Source organism: Vitis riparia, chromosome 11, assembly GCF_004353265.1.
Source record: "Vitis riparia cultivar Riparia Gloire de Montpellier isolate 1030 chromosome 11, EGFV_Vit.rip_1.0, whole genome shotgun sequence".
Lineage (NCBI taxonomy): Eukaryota > Viridiplantae > Streptophyta > Magnoliopsida > Vitales > Vitaceae > Vitis > Vitis riparia.
This window is the reverse complement of record NC_048441.1, coordinates 9,943,983-9,969,247: the sequence shown is the minus strand read 5'-3', so window position 1 is coordinate 9,969,247 and position 25,265 is coordinate 9,943,983. Positions and strand designations below refer to the sequence as shown.

The window sequence follows — 25,265 nt, the reverse complement described above, 5'->3', positions numbered from 1 at the left end:
TGTATGCAGAGATGATGATATATTCGCTATCCTCACGATGATTCCTTAGGGGAGCCTATCGAGAGCCATCTAGCCAGGCCGCGCTTTTAGATGCTTGGTGTCGTCATGCTTCCTTCCGAGGGACCCTCTTGATATGTGGGTTTGATTGTTGCAGGCATGGATGACTGAGCTCATCTGATTTTTCGACATGTTACATTCTCGATGCCACACTGGGCATATTCCCCATCTTGATCGAGATTTATAGATCCCCACTGGTTTACATGATCATCCACGTTATGAGATACACGCCAGTCGATGTTTGATTTCATTTTGTCCGGATACTCCGAGGAGCCTCTCTTGAGTCATTCAGCCAGATTCATACCCTTTGATATAGTCGTGATTCCTGGATGGAGTTGTCTCTGGTGCCTGGATTTCCCACGTCATCATTTCAGTGGGTACATATCAGATCTGTTATGCGTCCCATTGGTGTTATTCTCGGGTCATCAGGACAGATCGGGTACATCTGATGCCATACTAGGGCATATTGCCCTCATTTAGCCCTGGAGGCGATCGTTCTCTCACATATCCGTTACAGTTTCCATCACTCGGCCGAGATATATTGTGTTCGCCTCATTGACCATTATTCCTGAGCTCTTCATCGATATGAGCTCTCAGCGGAGCGTCGTTCGAGACTCGTAGAGTCCCTTTCAGCCATTTCCAGCGGATTGAGATTGCAGCGGCATGCCACACTGGGGCATACCCCGTCTTTGAGTTCATCGGATATTTTGCAGTCTTTCTCATTACTTAGTCCATTTCTTGATCTTTGCGAGTTATCACCTAGAGCATCCCCCTACTGTCATCTTGTTTAGGCTTCCAGAGCCACTTCTGTCGTCTTGTTTAGGCTTCCAGAGTCATTACCGTCCTCTTGTTTAGGCTTCCAGAGCCATTACCGTCATCTTGTTTAGGCTTCCAGAGCCATTACCGTCATCTTGTTTAGGCTTCCAGAGCCATTACTGTCGTCTTGTTTAGGCTTCCAGAGCCACTTCTGTCGTCTTGTTTAGGCTTCCAGAGCCACTTCTATCGTCTTGTTTAGGCTTCCAGAGCCATTTCTGTCATCTTGTTTAGGCTTCCAGAGCCATTACCGTCTTCTTGTTTAGGCTTCCAGAGTCATTTCTGTCATCTCGTTTAGGCTTCCAAAGCCATTACCGTCGTCTTGTTTAGGCTTCCAGAGCCATTTCTGTCATCTTGTTTAGGCTTCCAGAGCCATTACCGTCGTCTTGTTTAGGCTTCTAGAGCCATCTCTGTCATCTTGTTTAGGCTTCCAGAGCCATTTCTGTTGTCTTGTTTAGGCTTCCAGGGCTGTTACTCTCTAGTTTAGCTTTTAGAGTTAGCTTTTTGGTTTGGCTTCCAGAGCTGTTATTTCGTGGTTTAGCTTTTAGAGTTAGTTTTTTGGTTTGGCTTCCAGAGCCATTATTCTTCTAGTTTAGTGTTTAGAGCTAGCTTTTTTATTTGGCTTCCAGAACTATTTATTTTCTCAGTTTGACGTTCAGAGTCATCATCATCACTTTTTAGTTTCGGCGTTCAGAGCCATCATTGTCGCTTTTCAGTTCGGCGTTCAGAGCCATCATCGGCTTTCAGATCGACATTCGGAGTCGCTCCTCAGTTTGGTGTTCAGAGTCATCATCGCTTTTCAGTTTTGGCGTTCAGAGCCATCATCGCTTTTCAATTTTGGCGTTCAGAGCCATCACTATTTTCGGTTTTGGCGTTCAGAGCCATCATCACTTCTCAGTTTTGGCATTCAGAGCCATCGTTCATTTTCCATTTGGCGTTCAGATCCATAAGTTTCATTTCGGCTTTTAGAGCCATTGTTCATCTCATATTTGGCGTTCAGAGCCATGGGCCCATGATGGCATCCAGATCTATCCCCATTTCCCTTTATTTTGGCGTTCGGAGCCCTTTTTCATACCCATTCTTGTACTTTGAGTCACCATCTTTCTGTGTTTTTGTCGTTCAGAGTCACTTCTCTTTAGCTGTACCATTCGAGGTCGTGTATTCACATTCACTGGCATTGCACATTCTGATCTTCATGGCTTTACATTTATCCTCGTTTTCCTCACCTTGTCACCCCATGCTTATCACCTATTCGTCATTATCCTTTCATATCTCCCTTCTCACTGCTTATGACGATGTCCTTTGAGTTCATGATACGTATTTCTGTCGTGTTATTGAGCACCCTACATTTGTCATTTTTCATATAGTTCACTTAGGATAGTCTCCTTCTAGCACATTCTTTCCCGTACTTCTAGAGTGGTTCGACCATTACTCATCCTTGATATGGTCTTTCGAGTCACTTTTGGAGACGTCTTAAAGGAAGCCTGGGTCCTCAGTGTGGCTTCAGGGACATTTTGAGACATCGCTTTCTCTCAGGTTTAGAGCCTTTGTGTTTGTCTGTTAGTTTGAGTGAGTTCGTGTTTCACTAGTGTTCCTATGGGGGTCTCCTTGGTTCTTCGGTAGAGTTCACTTCATTCCACTCACTATTCGCACCTGCTTTTCACTCCAATGTTCATGTTCTTTACACTCGTGAACTTTACCGAAGAGGGGCATATTTGTAGACCCCCTTTTCAAGGGCCGAAGACTTGTAGTTTTTTTTTAGGAGATTTTTATAGCATTGGAAGGAGGTCGTCTCACCCTCTGGAAGAGCTGGCAGCACCCTAGGCAAGTGGGAGGACGCCTCCCCGACACATGAGAGGAGCTGCATGGACCGACATGGAGATGGCAAGGGGCCATGCTGGTGGTTGGCAGACGACGTGCTCGCTGACGAGTGAATAGGAGAGCCGGTAATGGCTTGCTCAGGAAAACACAAACAGGGAGATAAGAAGGAAAAGAAGAGGATTCGAAAAAAGAGGAGACTCGAGAAGTTTGAGGAGAAAACGAAGGAGGAAGAGTAAAGATGGTAGGTTGATTTTTCTCGCTGACCTAGCTGGAAGGGATCATCTTCAGGGGTTGATTTTTCTCGCTGACCTAGCTGGAAGGGATCATCTTCAGGTATGGTTATTATGATTTTCCTGCGTACTTTCATTCTACATACTTGTTGTATCTCATTCTTAGTGATTCCTACTCTCTTTGTTGGGTTGCATTTCTTTTGATGTTTATTGGTTTAATATTTGTGGGGTTTGAAGCCTTTGGTGCTCTGTTCTTGTGAGTATCCTCTGTTTTTAGCCCACTGATTATTGGACCCACGGATAGAATGATGAAATGGGTTCAACAAATGATAGTTAAGTGTTTCATGAATCTTGCTCCCTTTCTCTTCTTGCCACCCTTGTCTCTCTCTCTAAGCTATGAGTCCAGCGCCATCAGAAGAATCTATCGAACAAGAAATTTCTAAATAGAATGGGAAGAAGATGACCTTCTCCGGGAAGCTAGGCCTTCGCGGGGGTGATGAGGAGACTCATGGAGTGCATTGTTTTCACCCATCTCTGCCCGCGGAAGCCAGGAGGAGAGACTTGGCCAGCATCGCTTTTGGTTGTAGTGAAGGCACTATTTCTGAACTTAGATTATTGCTGTCTCATTGCCCGTAGAGTTGCTAAATAGTCATGCTCTGAGTTTGAGACCGCCGCATCAAGAGAGTGCATGTGATCAATTGACGATGATTGAATGTGGTCTATGAAGAAGGAATCCGCCCCCACCTAAGCTCTCAAACCTCCACCTATGGATGGCATGCAGGCATGTCTAGAGGTATTCCAGAGACGCCACGCCCGCACCATCCAGGTTCGGCAGATTGTTGTTGCCCATTATCCGATTTGCGTCTGAAGAGTTTTTGGTCTCAACTCACCGGCAAGCTTGGACTGTCATCTTCTTAAAAATCATCTTCAAGTCCTAGAGACTCTCTTAAAGGATGGACTCGAGCACGAGGTGTAATTTTGGAGTCACTTCTTAACCTTCCATGTTTGAAGCTGGGTATGAATTCGCTCAGATTAGATCCTAGACGAACGGTTTTCAAGCACTCTCCAGGCTCTAGATCCTGGATCTACGTGGGAATACAGCTCTATTACTTGACAATCCAGCATCTTCTAGCTTGCATCAGTTATAGGAATTATGTCCGAGGCAAGTGCATTTATGTGAAGTTCTATCAGATATGTTGAGCTTGCAATAATGGCTCTTGTGCCAGCCCAAGCCTCTGTTATTCGATCAGCAGCTAAAGGTTTTGATTCTGAGAAGGCACTAAGTTCTAGAGGTACCGTTCCCTCACCAGAGAAGCATCCATCCATGAAGAAACGTTCAAGGTTAGCCCACAGTCATACTCTATCTAGTCTCACTGTTGCTTCCCCATTTCTGCGCTCGTTCGGCATGCACGACATGCATGGCCACCCTCCTCTTTCAATATTTTCTCCACTCACCAAATTCATGATTGTACCCATTTCTTTCCTTCACATCCATCTACCCACTTCTCTCTCTAAACACCCATGCCTTTGTTCCAATGCAAGCTCTATCCCGTCATCCATCTCTAAAACCCAAGAAATTTGTAAACCATCCTTGGTAACATATACTACCTTCTTGGCTGCCACTCACCCCTTTCATTAACCCATCTCTCACTAACTCACCCGTTACATACCCGCCATACCCATTTGGTCACCATCTTTAGCTCATGCCTCTCATACTCACCACGTACCCATCGCCCATCTCCATACCCCTTTTTCATGCACCCATGCAAACTCACCACGTTTATATATACCGCCCTACATGCATGGTCGTCTCTCATAACGCCTTCGTAAACGCTCATCCTCCATGCCCATATGTGCTATCACATCCCCATACCCATTAACCCATTCCGCCCTTCATCCACCACCTTTTCTCTCACTAAACCACACATCATTCCTATACCCATTTCCTGTTAACCATTCTCGTTCCTCATGCGTTCCCGGTGTTTGTACACTCACTGAACCTCTCAAGCCTGTCTCCTCCTCTAAGTAGAAAGAGAGTGTTAACTATGGAGTGGATGGTGGGTGAGGGCCTAGGGGATTTAATTCTTGCAGCTGCTGAGAACTCAGTTGCTCATGTCTCTAGATATTTAGAGAGGTAGCGAACTGATGCTAAACCACGGCTTCTTGATTTAGTGAACAAATGAGTGGAGGCATCCCTGGTTCAACTCCTTGATAAAGGCTTGTTACATGCTGATCCGCATCCTGGAGATTGGCGTTACACACCTTCAGAGCAGATTGGTTTTTTTGGATTTCGATTTGCTTTGTCGAATAGAAAAGAAGCATCAATTTGCCATGCTTGCATCCGTAATGCATAGCGTAAAAAGGGTTTGGTTGTCCCTTGTTCATGTTTTAATCGAAGTGGACGCTATATGAGCGGAAACTAACACTCAACGTGGAACTCCATCACTAGTAGAAGAAATAGATGTTGTCTTGCTGTTTGACAAATGTTCACAATAGGAGCTGCATGCTACGCGTTAAGTGCGCCTGATTGCTGCCAAGGAATGGTAGCAATAACCAAGATGGTTGTCGCTTATGGAGGAGCGCCAATGGGTCAGCCGCTGCAGGATCTAGAAATAGGTGTTGATATTCTGGTGACAACTCCTAGACTCTCTTGAGAAGATGGTACAAGGACATTGGGCAGCATTTGAGTGCATCTCAAGGGTTTAACCTCGGAGCAACAATCCATGTCAGTGGACGTGATACGAAAAGCATTTCAAGCGACAGAAGAAGATTTTCTTTTTGTTGTTGCTAAATAGTGGCCTATGAAACCCCAACTTGTAGCTGTTGAATCTTGCTGCCTAGTTGGTGTGATATGCTGTGAGCCCCTTTACATTGCCGATCTCGGTTTTTCTCGTGCTGTTCTAGGAATGTTTGTAAAGGCAACAGGGGATGTTCTTGCCATCCAATTGTCAAAACGATGAGGAAGAAAAAATCTGATCGTGGGACCCACTCTCTTTCTCTCATGAGGTGCATGGCCACCTTAGTGGGCCATTCTTGAAACATGTGGATGTTTCATTTCCTAAATTCCCTATCTCTACTTCCAAAATTGTTTCTTTTTTTAGTAATGTTGATTTTCAAGTAGTCTTCTTCTACTCCCCAACCTTCTCATTATTTTACCTTATTTTTATTTTATTATTTCATTTATCATTTTACTTCTACTTTATTTTATTTCGTTTTACTTATTTTATTTTTATTTCTTTTTTTTAGTAATCTCAAAGCCAATAAAATCTCTCTTTAATAAAATTTGCTTCCACTTTCTATTCGAGGAGCAATTTTCAAATCTTTCAATGACTTCTTCAAAATGTTTTAAAAATAAGCATGAACGAATTTTTCATAATTCCAGAATAATGGAATTTGTGACATTAAGTCATGCTAAATAAACGGGCTTTGGTGGGGGCCCTACATAAGTGATTTTATGACTGATTGATTGATTGATTTATTTATTTACCATGCTTGTTTGATTTATTCTGTTCCTTGACATGCGCATAATTTTATCTATTCGTGATTCACTAATCCTGTTTCATGATAGCGCATTCGTGACTGGAGGACCAGGTACGTATCCACTCATATTTTGTTCATTCTTTGTACATGTTTTGATTCTCATATGTGCATGATCGCTTCAAGTATTCATTGATTTTCTCATTGATTGCCCTGTCAGCTTCATTTTATTAGTAGAGACCCGACTTTAGGGACTTAGAGGGGTGCTACGGTCGTTACCGTACCTTCCCAATAAGCAACCTGACCCCCGAACCCGATCCGGTTTTTCACAGACCACCTTTTCAAAAGTGAGGAGTCACACTTAGGGTTTTTCTTTCTTATTTTGTTTACCCTTTAAAAATAAAACAAAAATAAGTGGCGACTCCAAGTCATTTCTCTTAATCAAACAAAAAATCATTTTTCGAAACAAAAATCGAGCTCGCCATCGAGTGGGAAACGCATGAGCCGAAATGCGGGGTCCACAATAGGATATCACTCCTCCATGAATAATGTGTGTGTGCTGAAAATACTACTAAGATGGGAATGATGTACCACAAATCTTTGATTTAAAAAAAAGGTATTTTATCATCTATTATATGCTCCATGTCTTATGCATGCAAATATTTAAATTTCTAATAAAAATTAAGAGAAAATTAATATAAAATATTAATACAATTTTTTATGAAAATATATTTTATTTTTTATTTTATATAAATTAAAAATTAAAAATTTTAATCAAACAAAAGTTAAAACCATAATTAAGTTTTTATTTTATATAAATAAATAAATAAAAAGGTAAACATTTGAACTAAAAAAAATTAAAACAACTATCAAGTCAAAACCACAAGCAAAAAGCTAAAATCATGATCATTAAATCTAATTTTCACATGAAAATTTATAATTTTAAAATAATATAAACAATAAAATGATATAACCAAGATATCTTTATTTAATTTATATGTGATAAGATTTATCAAATAAATAAATATTTTATTTAGTATAAATATATAGAAAATGTTATATAATTAAACCTCTAAATTTGTTCATTATGCATTTATGTTTATATTAATTGTGTTCTCATTAATTATTTACTATAAATTATTATTTTGTATTTAAATCTTTCAAAAATAATTAAAATCAATAAATAAATAAATAAAAAGTTGTCAAAGTCATCTGGCATGGTTGGTTTGTGTAAAACTTAGAAATAAAATAAAATAAAATAGAGAGAGAGAGAGAGAGAGAGAGAGAGGGAGAGAGAGAGAGAGAGGGAGAGGGAGAGAGAGAGAGAGAGAGAGAGAGAGAGAGAGAGAGAGAGAGAGAGAGAGAGAGAGAGAGAGAGAGAGTTTCCACGGGCTAAGGGTGGTCTAGGTGTGATAATGACCGGAAGGTGAAAATTCTCTCCAAGTCCGTATAAGGCTAAAATACCATAAATGTCCTTCAATTAAAAGCTTTTGAAAAGTATTTAAAGCATTTCACTTTATTCCTCAAGATATTTAAAGTGTGTGGGCCCCACATTATTTGTTAAATTTTGGATTTAACCCTTAACATTATTATATGATAGTATAATTTATTATTTAAATTTATTATTTACAACCAAAATACTTCTAAGAAATATTTGAAAATAACATCTAATGTGTTTTTTTTTATATATTTCTATTTTTATTTTTATTTTAAATTTTATTAAAAATAAAACAAGTTTTATAATTATGTAATAAAAATGATGAATTTTTCATATATATAATTTTAAATTGATAAAGTATGTTTCTGTATTGAGTTCAAGCAAGATAGAACATTTAATTTTTCATATGCATTGTATAAAAAGAATAAGAAAATGATGGAGAATGCTTAATCGTTTTTCATTTTTTATAATAAAATAATTTTAAAAAATTATATGATTTTTCTAAACTTTTTTTGCTTTTCATAATGTTTTTTTCTTAATTTTTGCATATAATTTTTTCCTTTATTTTTTTTTAATGTATCAAGTGGATGATGTTAATATGTATAATATGTTGAATATCAATGAGATATAAAAAAAAAATCTTTATGACTATTACTTTTATTATAAAATACAAATAAGACAAAAATATATTATAATTATAATATAAAAATACTTATATTACAATACATTATAATAAAAACTAATTAAGAAAATTTTAAACTTTTTTACAAAAGTGATAAGTGTTATATGATCATACTATATTTCATAACATACTTATATTATGAATTATTTTTTAAATCAAATGAAGTATTGATTTGAATTCACAAGACTTGCAATTTTATATATACAATATATTAAATAATTTCAATGCATTGAATGAATGATATTAATTTATTGATATAGTCAATAAAGTATAAATATGCATTTCTATAATTATTACTTTTATCATAAAATATAGTTACGACATAAATGCATTATACTTATAATACAAATACACTGATGTTACAATACATTATAACATAATTTAATTTATTTAAAAAAAATCATATGTTATATCAAATAAATAGTTATGTGTTATTCAAGCACTCATGAAAAATAATTGTTCATTATATTAAGGTAATAAATTTTTAATTATTTGTCATGTATATAAAACAATATAATAATCTTATGGTGTGATTTTTATTTAAGAAATATTGAAAATTAACTCAATTTTTTTTAAAAAAAAAAAAGGTATATTTCAAAAAATTTAATTTCTTATAATAAAATATGAAAAATTATATACATATAGCATATTGATGTCATAATACAAAATAATTTATGGTATCAATATAAAATAATAAATTAGATTAATAATACTTAATTTATTAGATTATTTTTATGAAAATTCTAGCATTTAAGTAAATAATAAAATTATCTTTTATCTTTTACTCTTCTAAATAAAACTTTGTTAAATAGAGGTTGATTGCAAAAGTAAATTTTTTTCAACACAAGATATGATACATTGTACTTATCATCATTACAAATTTATTTATAATAAATTTTATAGTTGATAAGAATTGCTTACCGGTCATTATCATACCAATTCATTTTTTGGATAACTTTCCCAAAAAGGTTGATAAGGATGCGGATGAGTTTTGTTGACTTATCATGTCAATATTAACGTTAAAAAAGGAAGAAAAAAAAAAGTTAGGTTTTTGGAAAGTTCAAAGTCAGCTTTCAAACCTTTTTTTTTTTTTTTTTTTTTTTTTTTTGAGGTATCGTTACACGATTTTCCATCTTAATATTCATTACTTCTATTCATACGGTTTATTAACTGGTTCTCCCCCTTTTTCAAAAATAAAAAAAGAAGAAGCCCAACTAAAAACCCAGCACGAAGCCCGCCAGTGTGGCCCATCTTGAAAGTGCCAATCACAGGACACCACGTCAGCAGTAATTTTGAGAGAACCGAACTGCAAATAATCTGAAGCAACACACGTGTGCTACATCGAATGGACCCCACACCAAAACCTTTAAAACCCTAGTGCCAAAACCCCCTGTCTCTCTCTCTCTCTCTCTACAGCTCTACAGTCTACCCTTCTGTTCTGATTCTTGTTTTAGGTAATTTCGTTTTTCCCCAAAATTTGAAGAATACATAATTCTTCTTCTGCTTTTCATAATTTCTTGTAAAATTTTGAACTGAATGTTAGCCTCGATTGTCCTGCAGTTTTAGTCCCAACATTTTGTTGTTCATGAACCAACCTTTTTGCATTGCAAATTGATTCCCATCAGAATTTCGCATTCTACGGGTTTTCTTTCTTTATGAATTCTTATGGTGAAACTTAATTCAGTTCTCTTGCTTTCTTGGATTCTGGGACTTGGTCTCATTTGGGAAAATTTTGAGTTTTTTAATTGTAAAAGCATAATCTTACTAGAATTCTGTTGAAGGGCACGATGATTTTTTTGTTAAAGGAAGGAAATTTCTGGGAAAAAAACTTTGAAATTTGGGAATCTTCCATAAGGAAGAGGTATTTCCACCGCAAAAAGGTGGATTCTTGAAGTTCGCATTGCATTTTAACAAAGTTGATTATGTGCTCTCAATGAGGGGCCTATTACATTCTCGTAATACGCCTGCTTGGTTTTGAAAGATTGTCATTCATCGAGGTTAGCAGTCTGCAATCTAATTTCCATTTTTTCATATGGCTTTGTTTCTTTAAGTCCTGGATTGTTAATGTAGGCCTAACCCTATCTGGTTCTGAATATGTTGCCTTCGAAGGCTTGCCTCATTGGTATTCAAACTTATTACTTTTTTATCCACATTTTTCTTTCTTTCTTTTTTTCCCATTTTTTTTTTTTTTCTGGGAGGGGGTGTGGGTGATTTTAGTTTCTTAAATAGAGATAAATTATTATTGGGTCTTCAGAAAGGAGATTTTTTTCATGGTTTGCTAATATAAATTCAGGATTCATTTCTTAATGGAGACCAGAGATCCAATGCATTTGGAAACTGAACCGGCAACAGCCTCCACTGCCACATCTCAGGCTTACAAAAATGGAGAGCCAGGACTCCACAGTTTTCAGAGTGATCCAATACACCATAATGAGCTGATGCATTATGAGGGATCTGGCTATGGTCACAATCCTGTCCTATACAGGCCAGTGTCTGTCTTTCCACATCCAGCAGGGTACACATCCAGTATGCCGCAATTTTACACTAGTAGAGGCATGGCGAATGCTACTACTGTTATGCCTGATCAAGCCCAGTTCAATTTGATTCAACGACAACTGTTATATGGAAATCCCATAAGCATTGGACATAATTTACCGGTAATATACCATTCTCAGGGTCAAAGTATTGGTGTCCCAGCTGGTTACAACTTAATCCCTAATGCAGTTCAAACTGGGTACCTTTACCATCAAGAACAATTGTTTGGTAGTTTACATCCATGGAATACAAATTACAGATTTCCTGGCCATGGCGTTGTTCATAATGCTGCAAGTTCACACCAGAATTTGGTTGGTGTCTCATTGAATTCTAGCTACGTACATGGTTGGCCTGGGATGAACATCAACCCTGGAATGATGCATGGCACCAATCCCAGAGCCAATTCAACCCCATCAAATCTTCCAGTGCTACAATGCCATTCACGGCAACATTTTCCTGTTCCAGTTGGCAGGGCCCTTGGTCTAGAGTATCACCTAGGTGCAAGACTAAATGAAGATTCTAATAGGTGCATTCAAGATCCCACCACTGGTTCAAGACCATTGAGTCACAGCCATGGTGGTTTGTCTCCTATGGATCTGGCTAGGTTCTCTAGGGTGGGTTTGACAAATACTTCTCTTTCAAGGATCCCCAATGAACAGAATTCTTTTGAACTACAACATGCTCATGAGAATATCATCAGAATGTTGCCAACTGAACCTTCTGCAGTTCTGCCTACAGTTTGGGCCAGACAAAGCACCAATATGGAAAATCCATCAGGTAAGAAGTGTAAACTTTGGTCCTACTTTTCCTAATGCGCATTGCCATAAGCACTGTTTCATTGGAATCTTTGATGTTGATCTACCTGACAATTCTTTTACACAGGGAAACTTTGAACATTCTATGAGTGGTAGAATAACCATGGATGCTCCAATAGTGCAACACCTTTTGTTGTTGCTTTGACATTAATAAGGGAGCATGCATCTTATTTTTGCCTCAGTGAACTTAACATCATGGGGAGAGATATTGTATAATTGATATATGATCTGATTACAAATAATTTCAAATCACTAATAATTTCAGGTTAATCTTCATGCATTTATTTATTTCGCTAGCGGACAAATATTTTTTACTTACCACATTCATCTTCTGCTGGATTTTAAACATTAGCAAATAAAGGATCTGTGGACCACCATGCCTCTGACTCTCCTTTTGCATTGTTATTGTATCACCTTCATTGTGGCATGTTTTTGTACAGGCTGTATAGAAGTAGATTATATTAGCAAATAAAATATCTCTCACCTATCATGTGGCTTGGGAGTTTGGCATTTTCTTCATCCCAATCTGGGAGTTGTATTTCATGAATGAGGGCACTAAACCAAAAAATTTATATTTTTAACTTTCTTCCACCTGTGTAAGCTCTTGACTAGGTAGTTTTTCAACCCTACATTTGGCTGTCTAATTTTCACACACTCCTAGGCTCACTTCTCCACTGAGTGGTTGCCTAGTGTGTTTCTTAGATTTGTAGAATAATCACATAACAATGAACTTCACTTGACTTTATTTAGATGAGTGGGAACAATTAGATTTGTGGTTACCTAATTTGACTTCCATCTCATGTTAGTTTTTTATGGTTGTGATGGTTGTTAATGTTGCTCTCTTGGTAAATTACTCCTTATAGTTGAAATCAATGATAGGGATGTAAAATAAATGATAAAATTGCCATGCTTATCAAATAGAGAAATTTTTTTCATTTAACTTTATCATCAGTTATTGTTGTTTCCATAAAAAAAATCCGTACCTTGTTGTGTAACAGAAATTGTACTCGATACTATTAATGGAGAATGCAATAAAAAGATATGGTGCACTTCACTAAAGACTAGATAGAAACACACGATTTATGGTAATCTTGCTCATGTAGACTCAAATGCTTCTATAATCTACATTAAAGTAGATTTGAAAAGCTAACAGCAAATAATGGCATGCCTACCGACCTGGGTTGGCTGCACATCTTCTCGTGCCATTAAATGCTGATAAAATTGAACTATTTCTCATTAGGGAATTCTTTTAAAATAAGTGAAAGGCTCATGAGAAGAGCTGCAGAGACTGCCCTAAAAGAGTTTTTTCATTCATTAACATTTTATTTAGCAGAGATCGTTTAATCTTTGGGACTTCTTGTTAGAATTCTACTTCTAGTCCAATTAACAAGGAATTTACTTTCCACATTTAAGCATATGAGGTTGTGACACAGCTGAGAAATTCATCACTCTTAACACCTTCCATTTTGAAATAAGGTAGCACTCAAACGATGTTCCTCTCTTATGAGAGTTTTACAAAATCCAAGCCACCACTATGAACATATTCGAGATTGTAACTGTAGGAAATGAAAGAAAATGACCAAAATCACTAGATATTTATGGTAAAGGGAGTTGATAAATGGGACAGCCAGAAGGAGAAAAAAGTTTCTTACTTATTTGTATTTCAATGACTTCTTCATAGGTATAAGTTATATGAATTTTCTGTGCTGCATGACTCCTTTCCAGCCATCCAGTTTTATCTAGATTCTTATCGTTTATGAGATCCTTAGTAATTCTGCTGTCCACTTTGCTTCTACCATATCTTCCCTGATCTACTTCTTTCCCCTTTGGCACCTTCAAAACAAGTCATATCAACCCCATAAACGTAGCCAAATTATCAACTTGGTGCTTGAATATCGTCCCTGTGGAAGATAGATTTCAAGATTATACCATGACTGGTAAAGGAATCATTTTTATAAAATTCAAGTGAAAAACAACCAAATTACAAAATGAGAGAAATGGAAATAAAATAATGATTTTTAAAAAATAGAACTTGTATGTAAGGATTTTTGTCTTTAATGCTTATTACATAGTACAATAAAGAATTGTGTGGTCTCACTTTTTTTATGGGCACCTCTAATAACCAAGTCTTAGATCTGAGGATGGTGGAGTAAATCGTTGAGTTCTTGGATTGGAAATATTATGCAAATCACAGATTTTTCTTTGATGTACTAGTGTTACTTGCCTTTTTTTGGGAGAGTGGCCAAGAAAGTTGATTGTTTAAGAAACAGTTTGAGATAATGGAGAAACCTTTGGATGCTACCTCATCTTTTCTTATGAATATACTATATCATAATTGAGAGAATTATGTCATGGCAAGAAGGTTTTGCTGAATCATGATGTGAAAGATTTCATTAACAAAGGGAAATTCAAGAGGTATTAGGAATTTTTTTTTTGATAGACAAGAGGTATTATGAATATGCAAAAGTATAAATTTTCATTCATTTAGATTTGAGTAAGAAGCTAATATATGTACACATCCTTTGAACATCACCTCCACAGGCAATCCACAACCACAACCAGCCCCACTTCCCTCTGATGAACCAATCGCCATTTTCCGGCTATCTCTCCACCTGTAAGCCATGGCAAAATCACCACCAGCTACTTCCAAAATTTGGCAACTTATCACCTTGTCACTACCACCACCATGCCATGTACTGTCTATTGCCCCCAAATTTTACAATGGTTTCTGGTACAAATCACTTTCAACACTCTTTGGTATCTATAATTTTCAGCACCCTATCTTCACCCTACATCATTGCCTATGTTTTCTCACCATCTTCAATAACCATTGACTACCATCACCGAAAACTTGATACTTCCTCCCAATCACCCCTGCCACCAGCATGCTTCCACCTTAGAATTTCAATACTAAGTTTACCGCCAGTCTTTATTAAAAATATATATATTAGAAACTGATCCAATCATCCAAACTGCAAAATTTTGATTCCACATACTTTCACTTCCAATACTCCGAAACTAAAATCCATAGTTTAATTCCAACCCCTTGAGCCAGACAATTTTGAATAATTCTATTATAAGTATTAATACAAAATAATGTTTGTAACTAGATTTCAATTCTCCATAATAAATATTAAAAGAAAACATTATCTAAAAGGAAATAATTAAGAATGTATGGTTGTGCACCACACTGTGGAAACAAGCAGCACACACTGTCATTAATGCATACTATATTTTCCTAAAACAGTGATATTTTGACAGAACTTTTAGCAATAATAATCCAAAAATCATTTTGTATGACAGGTATACATTTGTTTAGTTTCCATGGAGTACACAGGCTGCTGGAAAGGCCCTCTATTTTAGTATTCCAATTGCTTCTAGAATCTTTTCTTTCAAGTTTTTTCTTGATAATGTTTATAGTTTCCATTATCAATCCTAGCATAAAAAACAGTTAACATGGTTACAGATATGCAAATCCACAAAAGTTATGGTAGAGTTAGGTTTTAACTAAGATCTAGATGTGTGGCAAGCTTTCATGTAAAGACATTTTCTGGCACTGATTTACAATAAAATGATAGAAGAACTACAAATGCTTGTGTGTTGCTTTTCATATGTTTCATAATCAAGGAGAGCATGGTCATGATTCATTTATTCAGGGAGTTGCAAGCTTATTTGGAAATTGGAAATGGTAAAGATGGAGGTATATTGCTAATCAACAGCATTACATATAGCAATAGAGTTAATGATTTCTTGAATTGTGCCATATTGCTTGTTATAGTGTGTTCTAGTCAAAAGGGCCTGTGATGCTTTGCAAATCCAGACACCTGTATTCAAAGACAGAAAAGGATGAAGATCGATCCTTGTAATAGCATTTCCCCATCATTTCTTAGAGTCTGGCTGGCATCTTTTTCCATCTTTGCTTACAGGTTTCCAGATTCTCAACATGGTGCCCCCCTTTGGCGATGATGATGAAAATTTTGCCTCTAAGCATTTCATAGAGGCCCAATTTATTTGAAAATCTTCTCTCGTGGTTTCAAGGATACATGAATTTTACTTTGAATTTAACAACACTTTATCATGTTATTTCACCTTTTTTTCCTTTTTTTGTTCCTTCAATTTTGCTAACCTAGAATTGGATTTGGTTTTCAGAAAAATTGCAAAAACAAATAGTGTGCATTATCTTCTGATTTGAAATAAAATCAGCATTCTAAAACCTTTATTGCTAGTGCTTGCAGGTGAACACAGTCAAGCTCAAAGGAACCAGCTAGACCACTTCAACCAAACTTCTGTTCCACCTGTTAGGAGGAATACAAAGCAAACAGCTTCAGCTTCTGGCCAGGTTTCATGGAAAAAGACCTGGACCTGGCCTTCTAATAGGATACATAAACCATCCAAGGGAAACGTTTATCATATCAGCTGGGATGGTATGTCTCTCTTTAAGTTCTTTTCATGGTTGAAAATTATCTTCACCTTTCCAGTCACTGTCGGTACAATTTTTGCAAGTGTGATATTGATAGCCAAGAATCCTGGAAAGAGTTTTATGGTTTGACTTGGTTAATGGGTATTTTTGCATTGCAATAACATACTATATAGTATATACACCTTGGCTAAGATTCAAGCTAATGAAGTCCAGCCAATAAAGGTCCAAAATGCATGATAGACTGATAGACTAGGAATCTAAGCATGTTAGGTCATTGATAGACTGACAAATGCCATGGATAAGATTTTATATTGTGGTCAAAACCTGGCTTGCCCACAGCTGTTCTTGACCTCTATCCCCTGCAATACTCTAAAGGAAAGTGGTAATGAAATTTGGGAGAGCAATGGTTGTTTTAGCTCCTCAACTGAAACATATTTTGTTTCTTATAAAAAAAAATTATTTAGATTAATTACAAATTTTACAAATAATATTGTAGTTGTTTGCAGCAGTCATGACTCGTATATGACAATACACCTGTATGTACTTTGGTGCGCCTTTTTTTGTTTAAGCATTTTTTATAATATTCTTGTTTACCTATAAGAAAAAAAGTAGAAATAGATTTTCAAACCGTATATGACGACCCACAGACATATCTTTTGTGTGGATGTGCATGCAGTTGACTCTAATCAATGCTTAAGTTGCATTATTTTGATTCATGACTTGTGTACTGCTACTTACAGTAAGAATACCATTTGCAGGTTTTGATAAATCCTATCTGCCAGTTGGCTTGAAGTGTAATTTTTGCAATGGGGATCTTGGATATACACCAGTAAAGATCGAATCCAAGCCTCCTGTTCTTCCTGAAGTTTCTGTTCTTTCTTGTGGCCATGCCTTCCACTCCGAGTGTTTCCAGCCTCTTATACAAGAGCCATCTGCAGATCCACCATGCTACATATGCGCCCTTGGCAAACCTTGAATATCATCATCATCATCATCCATTTTTACAATTTTTCTTCAAAATTTCTCAAATGGCTTTTGTATATCAGTTCTTTGATTCTGTATTAGATAATAGGAAAGGGGAATAGTAGAATTAAAATAGGAAGGGGTAACTTGATGCAAGCTCACATTTAGAAGAACAAAAAAGAAAGCAAACATATGTAGTGTACAAGGGTGTGTATATATAGCTATAGAACCTGGGATTAAACTAATATTGCATCTCTGGCTTTATCTACCATGTTTTCTGATGATTCATTTGTACAAACCAGTTTCCAGTCACAATGAATATGAAGAATGGGCCCATGAAATTAGTAGGCTTAGCATGTGGATATTATTGTTGGGTTTAGTTGACATAGGTTTCCTAATATAAAATGACCAACATCATCAACCATCTCACACAAGTTTCACTTCTCTAAATACTGCAGCTATATGCTGATGGTTGAACTTGAATTGCGTGGAATCAATGAAGTCATAGATATGTAACTTATATATTATTAAAATTAAAAACAATTTAAGAAATTCAAAAATATATTAATAATCAAAATTCCTCACACACATTTCATCATTTGTCATTAATATTGTGATAAATATAAGATTTATTAAATTATTAGTATTTCTAATTTTATTAAATATGTAGCTTTTAATCATCTAGGTAAAATAAGATTTTATTATTTAAACTTGTTTAGATTTCAATATCTATATATTTTATTATTTTCAAAATTATTAGTTATTTTATTTATATTATTCTATAATATATAAATAAATAGTAAATATTTATTTGAATATCAGTTTGTATGGCATTTTGCCTAAAAAAACCAAAATCATTTGGTCCCACATCGGCAACCTAAGAAACAAAGTAGCTGAATTTGCCTAGAAAGCTCCCATGCAATGGGCCTAGAGGTTAAACAACAGAGATTTTTTAATGCAAAGCCCAAACTATACCTAGCTGGACCTGGGGCTTCACAATAGCAAGCCGGAGAGGACACGTGGACTGTGCCTTAGTCAGGAACGGAGCCGGCTCATTGAATTAGTGGTTAGACCGCCAGGTGAACCGGTTCAATGTTGGTTGGACTCATTTTCAGTTCATTGGAGTGAACACCCAACCAGATTAGGGTCTGACCAGTCGAACCGGTCCAATTTTTAAAACATGGGTTTAAGCTCAATGCTATGAATTGTATTATCAAACGTGTGGTGAGGTGAAAGCCCATGCCTTAGCAGGGAACAAGCCTTGATTCTTTTACCACTCTACTGACCTGTCTGGAACAATGAGAGCAGCAACGGGACAAAATAAAAACTACCACTCTACTGACCATAGTTAGAGAAGAGGAGTCGTTTCTAGGCAGGCGACATAAGCCGATCGTTTAAGACTTTGTTTAAAAGGAATGATAACTGATCAGGATCTCATTGAATGGGTCAAAATAAATAAGCAATAATAACCAGTCCTTTAGATTAAATCGTTAAGAGCTTCGCAATTGCCTGAATTCTGTGGGAGCTGAAAACACATTTTCAGAAAATTTAGCAAAGGCAAGGGAAGGCAAGGTCTTCTCCATTTAATTAAAACCTGATAGAAATTGCATAAGCACCATTATTTGCATGGTGGACCAACATAAACTCGAATCTTCAAAGCCACATAAAGAACTTAATAGGGGCCCCTTTTCAAAGGTTGAAAGGATCAATACAATTAAGTTACAAATAGAAATCTTACATCATCTATATAACATGCAGAAAACAAGCAACAATGGAACTACAAATACCTAATGCATATATATATATATATATATATATGAAACATTTATCAGGATTCTTCATCAAAACAATTTTCTGAATCCCAATACTTTCTAAGGTCCAATTCAGCAACCAGCATATCTTCCATTCACAGGGATAGGGAAGGGAGAACTTCACTACCTAGCTTGGTTCTCATCATCTTCTGAAATGTTAAACAAGAACTTTGGGAGAGAGGTGATTCGCGGGAGATGAAGCAACAGATCCCCAAACGAATCTTTCCTCGACATGGCTGGTGCCTGCTTGTAGCCAGTGACATCCTTGGAGTCCCCCTCAGGGACCGTAATATCACCTGGAGCCTTGTTCTCATGCACTGATTCAGAAGTGTGGTTAAGCTGAACATCCTTTTTCTCGTCTAGTTCTTCGAAGCAACTTTCCCCATTCATCTGCAAGTTCTGAACCGAGCCAGGGTCCTTCTGAAGAAGACAGCAGAGAGAATTGACCCTAGACATGAGGGATTTCTCATCAGAAGCTGCAGTAAACTGAGAATCACTGAGCAGGTATTGTGCAATGTCCTCCAAAATGCCCTGGCATTCTACTCCTTCCTCACTTAAGGCTGGATTTCCAGATGTCATCTGCTCTGAAATGCGATTTTCAATGTGATTCATAAGATCACTCATTGATATAGATGGATGGAGCCCTGGTACTTTTAGCTGTTCCCAATTCCTTTGCCTCTTCAAGTCGTCTGTCTCACAATTTCTACTGCCTTCCATCGCACGTGTATCCATCACTGATAGAAAAAGGCCAGCAATGATCAATTGATATTGCCAGGAAAAATGTTTATGGCTCTAAAAAAACAGAAAGGATAAATTCCACCTCCTTTACTTTAGAACTTCACACTAAAATACTACGAATCCACCCACCTCTAGGTTCAAGCTTTTATGAAAATAGAACCAAAACAATAGCAAATGCCATAGGTAAGGTAAGGCAAGGCAAGCTCAAAAGTGCCACATACACCTCCAATGAATTAGTGGGACCCATCCTAGATGGTGGGTTATCAAATTTAAATGCCTTCTACCTATATATATATATATATATATAAAAAGACATTCATCTCTTGAGGGCTATTATAAGACAACAGTTAACTACAATCTATTTACTAAAAGCTATGAACCTATTGCATAAGAATAGTTAATAAATATAATGGCATCATCATGTCATAAAATGACAAAAATAACAGAAGAGCCCAAGCAAAAACTTATCATAGATCAGGTTCTCATCCCAAAAGTTGGTCACAGATTACGTACAGGCTAATTGAAGATCAGGTTTTTATCAAAGAGGATGGAGGACTAGACCAGCAGCTCCAACTAGGACAGTTAATTGAACAAGCTCAGAAATCTCTTGCTCAATGGAGATGATCACATACTTGTGAGAAAATATAAATAAACATCAAACTCGTATTTATAGGAGCAAGGCAAAGAAATGCTCCCAGCCTTTCAAATTATTATTTTTTATCTTGATTAATTTTCAGACTTCTGTGATAACTTAGGATGATCGGTTTTGTGGACATATGAATCTGAGAATTCCAATAGTGTAAAGTTCATATGGCATCTCAGGTTCAATGAGCTAACTATACGTGGTCTGATTTTTCATGAGCGCACATCATTAACAAAAGAGAGAGTAATCAAGCATTATTATAAGTCATGACCATAGGGCAATTGTGTTTGGTGGTTTAATAGCAAAGAACTTACTAGGCATCAATATCATCACACTTCCGAGCAAATCACTGATCATAAAGACATAGAGAAAGAGAATTAAAGGCTATCAACAGGCATCATCTATATCCCCCGTGACAGAGCATGATTATGACCTTTATTCATCGGCATTAGAAACTTAAAATAAGCATCAAGTTCATTGATGTACCTGAGCTAGGGGAAGGAGATTCTCGGGACAAATTTTCTGAAGCTAAACCAACAGGATCCCGTGGTTCAATCTTCAAGGAAGATGACTGAGCTGCAGTTGGTGATGCAACATCCTGGAAGCCAGAGATGGTGGATCCTTGAACTGACTCCAGTTGATCAAAACCTTCAACTTTGGATTCATCAGGATCCTCAAAAACAGAAACTCGTTCAAAATATGGTGAATCCAAGACAATCTCAGGCTGTCGACTCAGAAAGTTAAGGCGCATATCACATTGGATCAGCTTTTCAAAATGCTTATTTAACAGTCCTTGCGGGCACTGCAGAAAGTGTTGCCTACAAAACCACAATATAAGAATTTTCCATCATGTTCCTGACAAGCTACAAACTTAAATATATAGTTGCATCAAAATAGAACATCAGGCACTTGGAAATGTGCCAATAGTGATGAAGTTTAGCACTTGATTTGATTCTAGAAGGATCATTTTAAATGCACGGTTGAATAAGGTTGCCTTAAATTTCCATGTATGGAAATTGAGGAAAGGGTAGCATAGACTTAAGTAGGAAACATATTTTAGGAAGAAAACAAAAACAAATTCCTAGAATTAACCTATTTTGGGTCGGAAAAATTAATGACAACCTATAGAAGAAATGAAATTCTTTTGCACGGTTAATATTGTAGCTAGAAGGAAATGCTTTTCAATATTCATATGTACTAAATTTAGTAAATGCGCATTCCAAGAATAATAATATCTTAACACCAAATTGTCTAGTAGAATCAATGTAGCAATTTTTCGATTTAAATTGAACAATTTCGCTCCTCTTCCATAACTAAATCACACAAGAGAGCTTTATGCTTTAAACATTGAAGAAAGCATCAATAGCATGCAAGAAAAACATAGACTTAAATCTTTCCAACCCAATATGGTTTTTAAATTACCATAAAAAATGTTATTCTGTTATCTATTGAACCCCACAATCCATGAACTCAACTCCTTCTATCACACCCCTGACTTCAAAACCAGTGCCTACAATTTCCATCATTAACCACTGCCAAACCCTTCTCTCCTACCCACATCCAACATCTTGATCAATCATTGCAGCCACCAAACTCATGGTCAACCCCTATCCTTTTGCCAGATATATTTTTTTTTAAAACAAGTAAGATTCTATTAAAAAAGCAGAAAGTGTACAAGAGTACACTGGGAGTATACAATGAGCAAGAAAAACCATAACAAAAAGGGGATTAAAAAAAGAAAAAAAAAAAACAGCTCCCACCCACAAGAACCCAACCAATCTACACAATTAAAAAAGGACAATCAGATATTGGCTGACATAAAAACAAGGTGATGCTGTGTCCATCCCTCAACCTCCATTTCTCTTCCACCCTTGGCACACCAATGACACCAAACCACCAACAAGTGGAAAAGGTGGCTGCAGAGGATGAAAACTGAGGATGGTTTTGGGCTTGGTTTATATCCCATGAACCACCAGGCTTCAATGGTGGCAGGTTTAGTAGGGGGAGATCAGAATGGAGTTGCTTTGAATTCTTTGTTTGCTCTATATAGCAGAATGCTCTAAGCTCTAACCATAGTTAAAAATTGAATTTATAGACAATGAAGGATATTTTTGCTTCAGGGACTTATTCTGGTCTACCAGATCTCTGGCAACTTGTAAGGAAAAATTAAACATCATAATAAAAAAGTGATTCATTTTGTCTATTAACTTATTTCTCATGCCGGGTAAAAACAAAAGGATTACATTCTTCAAAGACCCATATCAAAGCTCAAGTCACTGGTGCTAAATTTCATAGATTTTCAAAGGAATTTTGCATTCATTTGCATAACACACTTCTCTAGGTTGTAGTTGTCCTCCATACTAACTCAAAGCAAAAGATTGTAGATCAATGAGTCAATGTTCGATCTAGGAATTGCTCTCCAAAATCATTACACAGAGGGGAAAAGGGTTTGAATGTTAACTGCTCAGATTTACAACAGTTTTGCAGATAAAAGACCATGTTCTTTGTGTTTTACAACTTATCTAAATATTATGTATGGCCAATCATTTTGAGATATTTCAAGATTCAAGAAACCTAAAATAATTAGTATTTATTACCAATCGGGCCTATATTAATACAACAAGGTCATCAAGCTTTACCTGTGTATGCTAGCCTGTCCATCAGTAAAATCTGCTGTCGCCTGCCATAAGGTGTGCTTTCTTGGCTGTGGATTGGTCTCCCTGAAGAAAAGAGGCTGTCTGGCCAGCTGCACCACAGAAAAAATTGACAATCTCCAATGTCAATTTTGAAAGGAAATGCAAATAAAAAAAGAATGACAATCACAAAAAATGGGAAATTCTATGCTACCCACAATTTTTTTTTTTTTTTTTTTTGATAGGTACTATGCTACCCATATTATACCTAACCTCACTGAATCTCAGCTATTGAGGTTCAAATTCAATCTCAGTGATTGAATAAATAAAGGAAAAATTTGTAAAACATTAGAAACTTTAAATGCCTCGTTCTCATTGAATGCAAATACGGATGTGGTGCCACATGGGTCTCACTGAATGACTATAAAAACTCATGGAAACTCCACTATGCAAGCCTGCACAGGAAAAAAAAAAAAAAATTGATCCATACCACTACATTCAAGGTCCCTGGACCATCATCAGGACAATTTGCCTTCAAAGCCATTATGTCCGACCACTGGATTTCTATTTTACTCTTGAGACCACCTTCAAGAACTTCCCAAACAAGCTTATGCTTCGCAAAGTAACATTTTGCCACTAAATCACCTTCATATCTTGATGCATACTGAAAACAGACAAAGTTTAAGCTATTTTTTGCATGCCATATGCATTTCAAAATTAAAATAAACTAAAATCAATAAGAACCGCACATTTGAGATACTAAAACCAAAATAATAATAATAATAATAATAATAATAATGATCATAAGTACCTCCCAACGGCCGATCCTTAGAAGTGAAGCAGGAAAATTAGAGGCTTTTAACTTGTCAGTGCCCAAAGCCATGTTTCCTTTACCCGGATCCTTCTTATCCCCTGGATTAGGACCTTTGTTTGGTGCGCATCCTACATTAGAAGGGTTCCCTTGGGAAAGCCTCATTTGAATCAAATCCAGTAAAGATGGGCTCTTCCTCAACCTCAAACCCAAAGGGCTTGGCTCATCAAGTGGATTGTATTGCGAAGGGGGAATTGGGTATGCATTGTTTCCGGTGCTCCATTGCTAATTAGTCAACAAAACCATGTCATAAAAAATCAGTGAGACAAAATCCACCTCATAGAAAAAGTCAAAACGACAAAACGGATGTCTTAAAAATCAACCCTACGGAACCCAGTAAACCAAAGTTTCAGGAAAGCTCAATAAGCCACGAAACAAAAGCTCTTCCAAATTTTCCACGGCAATCCAAAATGCAGACCAGATTAAAATTTTAACGCAATAAAAATTTACTCGGAAAATCCTACGTTTGGTTCGCAAGAAAATTTTGGGGAAGAAAACATAATTCAGATCTTCAATTTCAGATTTCCAGTATTTGACGTCCAAAAGAAAGAAACATCCACTCAACTGATCCCGTACAACCATTTAGCCCAATTGGACTACCATTTTCAATTTTTGGAAGACCAGTAACTTAAATAGAATACAGAAAATTTTCCTCTGCTTTTCTTTTCCTTGGTTTTATCGCAACCAAACAGAGCTCAAAAATCTTCAAAAAAAAACCCTCTACCTGATCATGTAGAACTTCAACGAAACTAATGCACAAAAATCACTCACGATAAAAAAAATTCTTAAATCAAGATAAACCACTTTTCCAAACCCTAACGCTCCAATTGGTTACCGATAAAACAAGGAAACAAAAGAAAACCCCCGCAACAATTAAGCTAAACAGCTGTATTAGGATCACCCGAAAATAAGCCAGCTCCCAAACAGATCGAAAACCCCAAAATCCCTTTCTTGTCATACTTTTTCTCGGCAGCCAAACAGAGGAAAAATAGGATAGCAGAAAAATCAGACCTGGTAAGAGGTAGAGGGCTTAGATCGCTTGTTGAAGGGACCATGCTCCTCCTCCAAGGAGTCCTCGATCTCCAACTTCACCGGCAACTTGTCCCGACACGGCGTCGTTTCACGTTCCGGTCGGAGACTCCCCGATTTCATCAACTGAACCATCAACTTCCAAGGACCCAACGCTGTATAATATCAAAATCGCCTGAAACCCAAATTTCCTTAAAAATAAAAAAATAATAATAATAATAATGATAAAGCCTTTTCCTCCCTCCCTCCTTGATCGCTGAGAATCCGAAAACCCTACGAAGCCTCTTTG

At 36.6% G+C, this 25,265-nt stretch overlaps 2 protein-coding genes across 3 annotated transcripts; one reads left to right on the top strand and one right to left on the bottom strand.

Annotated features, from left to right (window-relative positions):
* Nucleotides 1–9,927: 9,927 nt before the first annotated feature.
* On the top strand, nt 9,928–17,535 carry LOC117924882. Its single transcript, XM_034843612.1, has 4 exons — nt 9,928–9,972; nt 10,812–11,830; nt 16,104–16,292; nt 17,047–17,535. The coding sequence occupies exons 2-4, from the start codon at nt 10,825–10,827 to the stop codon at nt 17,262–17,264; spliced, it is 1,413 nt and encodes a 470-aa protein (XP_034699503.1). The 5' UTR covers nt 9,928–9,972; nt 10,812–10,824; the 3' UTR covers nt 17,265–17,535.
* A 1,341-nt stretch (nt 17,536–18,876) lies between these two features.
* LOC117925072 lies at nt 18,877–25,265 on the bottom strand. 2 transcript variants are annotated; one of them, XM_034843894.1, is made up of 6 exons: nt 24,959–25,264; nt 23,888–24,172; nt 23,567–23,740; nt 23,083–23,189; nt 20,930–21,261; nt 18,877–19,796 (listed from the first exon to the last, which is right to left on the bottom strand). In XM_034843894.1, the coding sequence occupies exons 1-6, from the start codon at nt 25,109–25,111 to the stop codon at nt 19,186–19,188; spliced, it is 1,662 nt and encodes a 553-aa protein (XP_034699785.1). In that variant the 5' UTR covers nt 25,112–25,264; the 3' UTR covers nt 18,877–19,185. The 2 variants fall into 2 exon arrangements, with proteins under 2 accessions (XP_034699785.1, XP_034699786.1); XM_034843895.1 differs by lacking the exon at nt 23,567–23,740 and having other exon boundaries at nt 24,959–25,265.

Excerpts from the sequence above, each read along its gene's own strand:
- LOC117924882 (XM_034843612.1), top strand. The coding sequence starts at position 10,825 with ATGGAGACCAGAGATCCAATGCATTTGGAAACTGAACCGGCAACAGCC. Across the intron at positions 11,831-16,103 it reads CAATATGGAAAATCCATCAG|GTGAACACAGTCAAGCTCAA; the intron begins GTAAGAAGTGTA and ends TAGTGCTTGCAG. Across the intron at positions 16,293-17,046 it reads TTATCATATCAGCTGGGATG|GTTTTGATAAATCCTATCTG; the intron begins GTATGTCTCTCT and ends TACCATTTGCAG.
- LOC117925072 (XM_034843894.1), bottom strand. The coding sequence starts at position 25,111 with ATGGTTCAGTTGATGAAATCGGGGAGTCTCCGACCGGAACGTGAAACG. Across the intron at positions 23,741-23,887 it reads TAAGGATCGGCCGTTGGGAG|TATGCATCAAGATATGAAGG; the intron begins GTACTTATGATC and ends GTCTGTTTTCAG. Across the intron at positions 19,797-20,929 it reads ATCTCCTTCCCCTAGCTCAG|TGATGGATACACGTGCGATG; the intron begins GTACATCAATGA and ends TTTTTCTATCAG.